The following is a 10223-nucleotide window of genomic DNA, read 5'->3' as shown; positions in this document are numbered from 1 at the left end:
GTGAGATGGTGAGCAGGGCATCCCCTTGTCACTATGCACTGTGGGGGCTGATTGTGGCAGGGAGAGGAGCCCCCTGCCTGCGTTGGGGAGGGAGAAGGGAGACGCGGAATACAGGAGGATGTTAGCGCCTCGTGTCAGTGAAGGTTGGACCACACCATGTGTGTGCACGGCAGAGATGGGAAAGAGACTGGGCTGGAGGCAGGAGACCAGAGGGGCTCAGCAGTGATGTGCCCTGTGAGACAGGCCCATCCCTCAAAACACACAGCAGAGGGCCCGGTCTCCCCACCACCTCCTCCTTGGTGGGCTGCCCTCCTGCCTGAACGGTGGGTCAGTCTACTTCTTCCGCCCAATCTGCGCCATCAGGTGGGCATTGGCAGCTGCCTTGGCCCGCAAGTTCTTGGCCTTGGCGATGTTGAAGAGGATGTTCATGATGTTGGTGGGCACGTCTAGGGACAGAGTGAGCTTGGTGCGCCGGACACTCTTGGCCTTGTCCTGATACGGCTTCCCCCTGAGCTGGGCTTGGGACAGGTATTTGTACCGGGTGCTCCCAGCTCCGTTCTCACCCCTAGAGCCAGGGAAAGCCTTTTTGTCCTTGTCCTGCTTCTCCTCCCCCTCCCTCTCCTCCTCATCCTGTCCTGAAGATGGGTCTTGGCTGGGCGTGTAGTGGAAGGTCCTCTTGCTCAGCAGGGGCGCATCACCCGGCTGGCTCTTCTTGGCTTCTGACAGGGCTGCATTGAGGCAGCTGAAGAAGGGCTCGGCTTTGCAGAGCTTTTGGGAGAGGCCTGTTCTCGGGCCCCCCAGGAGCAGCAGCAGCAGCAGGAGGAGGTGGACCTGCATCAGCATCTCTCCCTGCAGCAGGAAAGAGGGATGCAGGAAGGGGCATGAGAGGGGTGTCGGGCCAGGAGGGTGTGGAGTAAAATCCCGTGCTCTACCACAGGGGTGCTGATAGTGTGGCCCCAGACTAGCTGTATTAGCATCACCTGGGCATTTCTTAGAAACGCAAATAATTCTCAGGTCTTTTCCTAGAAGTCATACACCAAGAACTCTGGAGCCCAGCCATCTGTGTTTTATCAAATGCTTCAGATGATTCCGAGGATCACTAAAGTTTAAGGACCATTACCTGACTCGTATTTATGGGTTTTATGTAATTCTCCTTTGCAGGCAGCCACTGGCCCTGTAAAGTGAACAACAGATATGCTAAGTAAGCATTTAGCAGCCTAAATGTCGACTTTTGTGGCCAAGTAAATTTTTAGCTCCTTTGTCATCAGCAGGGCTGATTGATTACAACCCTACTGCTTAAAGACCCAGGCTGTGCATCTGGTCTGTGTTTCAGTGGCAGATCTTTAAGCCTAGCCCTGCCATGAGACTATTCTAGTTACTCAAAAACAACCAGTTTTGTTAATTTGGTTCATTGTACCATAGAGTTTGTGGAGCCGGTCACTTTGGTCTTTGTGTGAGACCAAGTCTCTCCCAGAGAGCACCTACATTCTCTAGCACCAGACCTCGATCTTAGGACTACCAGCTGCCTTTTATACATGTGTGTGGTTGGTTATCAGTCAACCAATTGATAAGCAACCACACACATGTGAAGGTGGTCTCAGAATCAATCCAGGGACCCTGCTGCTTGAGGACAGGACGTAGTGGGAGAGGGTTAGTGCCTTTGTCAGGTGCCTGTTTGTTGGTACTTCCAAATGCCAGGTGGGTCATACAATTGATCGGGGCAAGAAGGAGATGCTGAGAGGTATAAAAGTCATAGTCTATGGTGACCATCTGAATCTATTTTTTTTTGCTTAAAAAAACAAAAACAAAAACAAAAACAAACCTAAGCTTTAGTGTATGAAACATGTTGTGTCAATAAAAACGCCCAGATCAATGGCTCTCTTGTAACTTGGGTGTCTGGGCTTCACGCCATCACGTGTAGTTGTTGGTCTACCGATCAACAGCATTAGACAAGACTTAAAGTGCCTTTTCCTACAGGGGAGAAGGGCTCATGCTGGGCCACACACACCCTTCTGCCCAGTGTCCTTTGCAGAAATGGCACACAGTTGTGTCAGAAGGCTATCGGAATTACGGTTGTCTGTGGTCACTGTTCCTTAGGAAACTGTGAGGTGGGAAGAGTTTGCCTCCTGTGCCCTGGGACCAAGCCCACCATGCACCCCTGTCCCCTCTGCCTGGTCTGTGGGAGCAAACTCTCTAGCTCTGAAATAAGGACCCAAAGTCCATTTACTTCATTGTCGTCCTTCATCATGAGTAGGAAAAAGTGAGGTCAAAATGTCAGGGTTTTATCTAAAGTCCTAACGTAAGCACAGCTGCTGCTCTGAATCCGGGGACAAGCCGACACCCTGACACGCCCTTGTTCTAAGGCAGCATGGTCAGAATGACCACCCCTGGGCTCTCCCATGAGATGCGCATAGTGCAAGGCTCAGTTTTCACACTGGATGTTTTACCTGACTTGGAGTTTATTTTATCGCATAAGACATACTCAGCTTCCACAAAAGGGAGCAAGAAGCCCCTGGTTAACTATGAAACTTGGGGGAAGTCCTTTCTTCTGGTGGTTTTTCAGTAAGTAAGGCAAACTGGATCAGAACAACTTGAGGATTCTCCTGTGCATCCAGCTGTATGAGGCTAGCATCAGGTTGCTTCGTTTACTGTGGTGACTGTGTGGAGCAGTGCCAGGTGGGCTGTGGTCAGTGGCCTCAGCTCTGCAGCTTGCTGCCAGCATGGCCTTGCCCATGCCGTTTCCCAGCACAGAGTGCAAGTGGACCTGAGCCCCTTCCAAACGTCCTCAGGCTGTGAACAACGGATGGCACTAGAACTGACCTTTAAAAAAACTGAGCCTCATTTTCTCTCTAAAGGAAAATTCCTGCTCTTTCACTTACCCTGGAAACACACATTCACACACACACACACACACACAAGCATGTACACACACACCTCACACATGCACATGTGCATGTACACAATACACACACATTTACACACAACACATATGTATATACACATGCACATGCACACAAACATACACATGCAGTATACACACATATGTGCACACATACACCTCATGCACACTTTAAACACACATACACACATACAGGCATGCATACACATACACATGTGCACTCACACACAGTGCACACACGCATACACACGTACACATGCAGACATGCACATACAGATGCAGTACGCACATGTGCACACTCACCTCATACACACTGCACACACACCTCACATACACTTTAAACACACATACAGGTATATATACATATACACACGTGCACTTACACACATGCACGTGCATACACATACAGTGAACACATATACATATACACACATGCACACACACATACATTCCTCACACACATACACACCTCAGACACACAGGCACACATCCGTATACTCACACACACAATGCACAACACACGTGGACACACACATGCACACACCCATGCATGCACACTTACTTGGCATGTGTTCTGTGAATCCTGTTGCTTTCCTTGGCATTCACATGGCAGCTGCTGCCTTTCTTTTCTTTCTTTTTTTCCATAAGAAACCAGGTTCTGTTTTGTTTGTTTCTTTGTTTTGCATTACAAAAATTTGGAGCTTATTTTATCTAACAATATTTTTCACAATATTTATGAAAAAATGCCAGATCCTTGCTTTAAGTAATCCAAATGTATGATCTAGGCAGATTTGAGCATATAGCTCTGTGCAGTGAGAATGACACAGACTTTGGAGTTAGACACAGGTTCAAATTCCATCTTTGTCGTTATTTGCCTGAGGGCCTTGGACAGATTGCTTAACTTCTATGCATTTCAATTTCCCGTTCTGATAAACGGGATAACAGTAACTACCTCATAAAGGTTAAGTGAAGGATTATATTAGAAATGTCAATATGTGAAAGCTCTTGGCTTAACCAGACAATTAGTAAAGGCTGGCTCATGTTCGTTTATACATGAATAATCTCCAGGTCCTTTTAGAAGAAGGTGTGGTCTGCACACAATCTTTCCAGAAGTGACTTACACACACACACACACACACACACACACACACACACACACCATGTAGCTTGGTCCAGCGACTTGACCCTGCAGACCATGTACTGTTGTACGGCATCTCTAGTTTGTGGTTTTTAGCTACCTTCCGCCCTCTCCACCCCACCTTATGTAAGCTCATTTGGCCTTTAACTCTAGGTAAGTAAGTGGTTCTCAGATTTATAGTGCTTCAGAATCATGTGGAGGGATTGTCCAAACACAGACTACGGGGCCCATCCGAGGGTTTCTGAGATGATGGTGTGGGATGGGGCGTGAGAACTCACACTCCTGTGTAGCCCCAGGTGAGGCTTGTGCTGTGGGCTCACAGACCACCCTGTGAGAACTGCTGCTGCTTGTACCCATCCCCTGTCTGTGCTCTTGAGAATTCCCGGAGAATATTTTACAGGGGTGGATCGACTGTCTCTGTGGAAAACGGGCTTATTTTTCTTTAAATATTGTGCTCAATAACCAGACCTTTGGCTTTATCACTTACTGAGGATCCAGTGAGTTGCTTCTGCATAAATAGAGTGTTAATTGGGGTTTTAGCTGCTGCATACACTGAAGGCAACTTAAAGCTTGGGGGCAATTTTAAATGACTTGTTAACCCTAAAAGGATTTGGAAAACCAAAAACCAATACAGAAAGGGTTAACACTGGTGGGAAAGCCATGAAGAAATTCCGTCTCTCTGTCCCTCTAGCAGCTGGAAGGTGTGGGGTTCCGAACCCTTGACCTTGGTGTTACTAACACCATGCTCTAACCAACTGAGCTAACCAGCCCCTCTAGTCCTTTGTCCCCTAGTTCTTTTCACAGACCAGACTAGTCCCATCCCTCTCCTGACTAGCCCCTGACGTCTCAGCGTTTTCATCCCTGAGAGCAGGGGCTAAGAGTGTGAGAATCTCTTTGTTCTGATTTCTTTCTTTTTCTACTTCTGAAAGCAAGAGACTCCTCTATAGAAACAATCTGGAGAAAGAAATGATTTTTCTGCTTTCACCAAATGAAGTGGTCTAAACTCTGTGTGAGTGTAAGTCCTTAGGAGGATTTTGGGGTGCAGCTGTCATGCCTTCCATCTTGTGGGGTTCCGCAAGGCTCCCTCCCCCCCCATTCACTGAAACTGCTGCAGCAGAGCCCCCAGAACCAGGCAGAACAACACCCCCCTCTCCTCTCTATCCCCTTCCCAGGGGACTCACCCTCAACCACCTGGAATTTTACACAAGAATCCAATATTGCTGAGAACTCAGGATACATTTTGTGTCCAGGTCCATCTTGGGGCTCCACCTCTGCCCACACTGGCAGCTCCTGTGATGTGATTTAACACCTGCATTTACCTGCCTATGTACCACCAGAGTGCTTTTAAAGACTTAGGGTACTACGAGTGTTACATTTCTTTGGCATCTCCATTTCTCCTATAATTTGCTAAGCCTTTCACTAGGCAGAGATTTCTCTCTGGGTCATTTTGGCTTTTGGCATAGTCACCTGGGATGCCTGGGAGGGCAGATGTGGTCAATAGTGCCTTGTACTAGATCATATCCTCAATAAATATTTGTTGAATAAACTGAAATTCAGATTAGTATTAAGGCACTTAATTAAGTCAATTTATTTTCCAAGGCCAAACAATCCTCTTTTAAATTCTTTATGGATGTGTATTTTCTCTGTAAATACATGTTATTACATATCATGGAGGGAAAAACCCTTAATAAGGCATACATTTTTGTTTTGGTTTTTTTATTTTGAAAATCATACATGTGTATCTGGAGTCACTTGAGGGTTTCCAAACAAAAAACAGCCCTGCCTAAATAACTTTCTACAGTTTTCCCAGGAAAAATTTCAGAAGGTTTTCCCTTGCAAAAGGCTAACGTCTGGAAACATGGTCCCCCCTCTCCCCAGAAATGCCTCATCTCAGTTATGAAGATGAGATCCCTTTTAACTTTTTATTTACTTTTTCCACAAATTTTTTGGGTCCACTTGTAAATACTATGCTTTTATAAAATGTGTTACTTTCTTATTTTTCAAATCCTAAGTCTCCCATCAGGGAAGAAACTATTTGAGGAGAGGATGCCCAAGGTGTCTAAAAAGTCTCTAAAACGTGTCTGGGAGCAAGTGTCCTGCATGGTGCTCTGTTCTCTGTGCATCCAGGGTACAGACCTTCCTCTATTTGCAAACCCTTGTTCTATTACAGGCAGGGTTGTGAGAGCAAAGTTATAAAACAAAGAGAATTGCCCAGAACCACGGTCATGAATTGTATAAGGCATTGAAGCCCCAGACTGATCTTAGTTCTAGATTGTCTAAAATGTAAGAGTTCTTTGTGATCCTGACATTTTATACATCAAAGTGAGTGGCTGGGACTGGGATGCAGATTCAGATTCTTTCCAAAACTTTTCTTTTTAGGATTTGTTTAGATTTGTGTAGAGTTTGCAGGATGAAAGAAGAGAAACTCCCCACAAAGAAAAGACATCCTTTGCTCCCCATATTAAGTCTAATTTCTAAGCAAGTTTCTCCTTTTACATTCTTTGGATGTTTTTGCCATATGTCCTAGTGAAACAATACAGAGGTGTAAGATTTCCCTTCAACCTGCCATGGAAATAACTGAGCACCGTCTGGTTAGATTTAAGGGGCAAAGCTCTACACCTACATTTTCCTCTTTGGATGCCTGAAACACAACCATTCCTTTGGTCACTTCTGTAGTAGTACTTCTATAGGGTGCTTTAAGGAAATACAGTCACTTCTGAGAGCTGTGACAAAGTCAAGCAGCAACCTGCACCAGCCTCAAATTTGGAGCATCTACCAAGGAGAGAAAAAAGCGTGGGACAGTGAGCCAAGAGGCACCTGACACTGATGCCACAGCTTTGCCAAGTGCCGCCATGAAGGAAGAGCTCTTCCCCATGTGGCCAGTGTGTCTGCAGACACTGATGAGAAGCTGAGCTAGGAAATAAACCATTTAAAAACCTTTCATGCAGCAGTGGCTGCAGAACCTAGGGAACCCTTAAGCCTTTCAAAAAGCATTACAGGAATCAGTTTTCTGAAATTTTTTAGACTCATGGAAGTGTTCTTGCAGAACACATATAAACACAGACCTCTCAGCAACTCATCCTAAAAGTGAAAAGTGAGGGTTTATACACAATAGCCCCTTCCTCTAAAGAGGGGGAAACAGCCAAGAGAAAACTGGCATGTTACAGACAGCACTGGTCATTGTAGTATCTTATTTAACCATTTTTTTCCCTAGGTAGCTAGCTATGTTTAGAGAAAAAATTGCAAACAGGATTTCTTGAAAATGTAGACATCAAACATCTATCTTAAAGATTCTCCCCCTGCCCCTCCAATGTTTCCTTTGTAGCGAGGTGAAAGGAACTTTGGGCTTTCAAGGCAGAGGACCTGGGTTAGAAACTTCCTTGCCTCTCACTTGCCCTGGGGCAGTCACTTCGCCTCTCTGTTTTAGCTGCTGCATGCTGAAAAGGAGACCTTACCTGCCTCCCAGGTGCATCAGAGAATGAAAGCAGATGGTGAAGGGCTCTGGCATGTGGCAAACAACAAGAGTGAGTTGGTTGGCTGCTCCGCGGGTGCTGTGAAGCATCCTCAAGTTTCTGTCCCCTGCCCACCCCACCCTGTCCCCAGAGTGTAAACTACCACCACGAATTGCCTTTTGTGTTCACACTGAACTCTGTTCAGAGAAAACAGACTTGCATGAACACATTCTGCTTCTGATCTATCACCTATACCAACAGGGGGAGGATCCTCTTGCCCTCTAAGAAACTGTCCCTGGTCTCTTTGGGGCGGATTCATGCTAATGGAAAATGCAGACCCTCAATGTTCAGCACCTGCTCCCATGGGCTCCTACCCAGGGGCCATAGCAACTCTCACCCTTCACACCTGGCTAGTGCCCAGCACCTCTGCTTCACGTAGGGCAAGCACATTTATCCTTCCTCAGCCAGTCTTCCCCGACCACAGTCTTACCTGTGAGTGGACTTCACTCTGAGTGGAAACACGCAGGGAGGCGGGCGCAGCTTCAGGACCGGGAGGTCTGCCCCAGGCACATCCCCTGGACTGTCGCCTGCTCTGGGGTCGCTGGATCCTTCTCCGGTATTGTTCGTAAGTGGGCTGTGATATTCCCTCTCTATGGAAACCGCTCCACTCCCTCGTGTGTGTATATAAAAGTGACAGATCACAGGGTGGATCGTAATTCCAGACGTGATGTCTACACTGTGATGAGATTTCATTTAAACTACAACCAGAACCAGCTGTCCACGTCATGCACATGACAGGTACGCCGTAGCCTCCACCCTCCAACCTGCTTCCCTCCCCACCCCCATCACCTGCCACTTCCCCTCCTGCCCTAGCAACTTACTTCATTGATAATTAAAACAACAACAACAATAACAACAACAAAAAAATCCAAAAAACACCTCTGGTAAACTGAGAAGCAGTGTCTTTGAAGAGTTTTATTACTGATCTTAGTTCTGACTAATTTCAGCCTTGCCTACATCCCCTCTCTCTAACCCTCCTTTTGGAAAGCTGGAGTCAGGACCTGCTTTGAAAGTAGAGAGGGCGGTTGGAGGTTCACCTGTTACCTCATCATGTTTGTGAGTCCTGACTGTGCAGGGTTCTCTGGCTACCCACCAGCTCACTGAGTTTGTGCCTGCCATACTCTCTGTGCGTGAGCTTGAATTCTATGTGTGTATGCATCCAGTATTTATTGGGCACCTACTGTGTGCCAAGTATTACCAGGACCCTCAGGAATTGAAAGATAGGTAAGTTGTGGCCCCTCTTTAGACAGGGCACTCACAGTTTAGAAAGATAGATAAGACACAACCTAATTTCCATGGGGCAAATGCTGTAGCACAGAAGAGAGCAGACTTGCTCCCTCGAGACAGGTGTGTGTGCGCCAGGAGGGGACAGCAGCAGGGATTTCAGACAGAAAGGATGGTTTGGTGTAGACAGAGCCACAGAGGGACGGCAGGAAGGCAGCTGGGAGGGGGGCGGGAGTGGTGGTGGGGTGGGAGGTCCGCGCCGAGATGCTCTGCAGGCTGATGCAGGGAGCTTGGATTTTATTCCACATGTAAAGGGGAGACATGGGGGATTTCAGTCAGGTGATCCCCTAGTTCACAGATGAGGAAACGGAGGCTGTGCAAAGTGACTTGTTGGGGACCACACAGGCCTGGGTGACAGTCAGGGTAAGAACCAAGCCTGACACTGGGTTCTTTTCACATCCACCCTGAACCTTGGGCTGAGCTGATTACAAGGGGGCTGTGCAAGAATGGCCGGGAGTCCCCCACCCTTCAGGCAAGGCTACAGTCCCTATCCCAGACAGCTGCTCCTCTCTCCTGAAATTCCTCTGGATGAAGAGGTAGGTGGGCTTCTAAATTAGCAAAACTCTTTAATGCTTACAAGTATTTTGAGGAACAAATGAAAGCCATTGTGGAAAAGGACTCCAAGACCCCCCCCCACCCCACCGCACTGTTTCAGCATCTTTGCAGAGTTATGAGCTTGGACCTCACTCCTGTTCCTGCTTTTGAAACTGACCAGGCTGGAATTGTCTTGAGATGGGAGGCAACGTGAAACTAGATCTGTGTTTTAATCCAAATTAGTTTGTTCATTCACTTATTCATTCACATAGTCTAGTCTCTAGGAGAAGTTTTCTGTTCTGTTTTTTGGTTTTTCCATTTCAGATAATTAGGCAGTAGTGAAACTGATGTAGGTTGAGGGGTGTTTAACTTCCTTCTCTGCCTTTATAAGCCCCGGGATGCCAGGGAGCAGTCTTGTGAAGATACCAAACACTGGTACCCCCAGAGGAGAGTTTCTCAATCTTGGTACTATTGATGTTTTGGGCCACATAATTCCTTGCTGTGGGGCACTATCCTGAGCACTATAGGATATTTAGCAGCATCTCTGACCTCTACTTCCTAGGTGCCAGTAATACACCTTCCCCTCCATTTGTGACAACCAGTCCTCTGTGGCAGAATTGCCCCACGTTAAGAACCCCTGACCTAGAGTACAGGGTTTAGAAAGAGAGATGGTAAACTGCGGCTTCTTTTCTTATCTGTCCTGTTTCCTTTCAAATTCCTAGAAACCCTCCTCCCTGAGGCCAGACCTAAATGGGACTGAAGAATCTTTGTGTCGGTGACTGTCCTGGGAGCCCAGTGTCCCTTCTGTACACAGAGTGGGTCATCGGCTCCCACTGGCCCATGCCAGGTAGGATTT

General features: G+C 47.0%; 1 protein-coding gene across 1 annotated transcript; it reads right to left on the bottom strand.

Annotated features, from left to right (window-relative positions):
• Positions 1 to 333: 333 nt before the first annotated feature.
• UCN3 (urocortin 3) lies at positions 334 to 843 on the bottom strand. The gene has a single exon (XM_063098728.1). The coding sequence runs from the start codon at positions 841 to 843 to the stop codon at positions 334 to 336; it is 510 nt and encodes a 169-aa protein (XP_062954798.1).
• Positions 844 to 10223: the final 9380 nt, after the last annotated feature.

The sequence above is a fragment of the Cynocephalus volans genome, chromosome 6 (genome assembly GCF_027409185.1).
Source record: "Cynocephalus volans isolate mCynVol1 chromosome 6, mCynVol1.pri, whole genome shotgun sequence".
Classification (NCBI taxonomy): Eukaryota; Metazoa; Chordata; class Mammalia; order Dermoptera; family Cynocephalidae; genus Cynocephalus; species Cynocephalus volans.
Note: the sequence above shows the minus strand (reverse complement) of the source record. Positions and strands in the feature narration are given on the sequence as shown.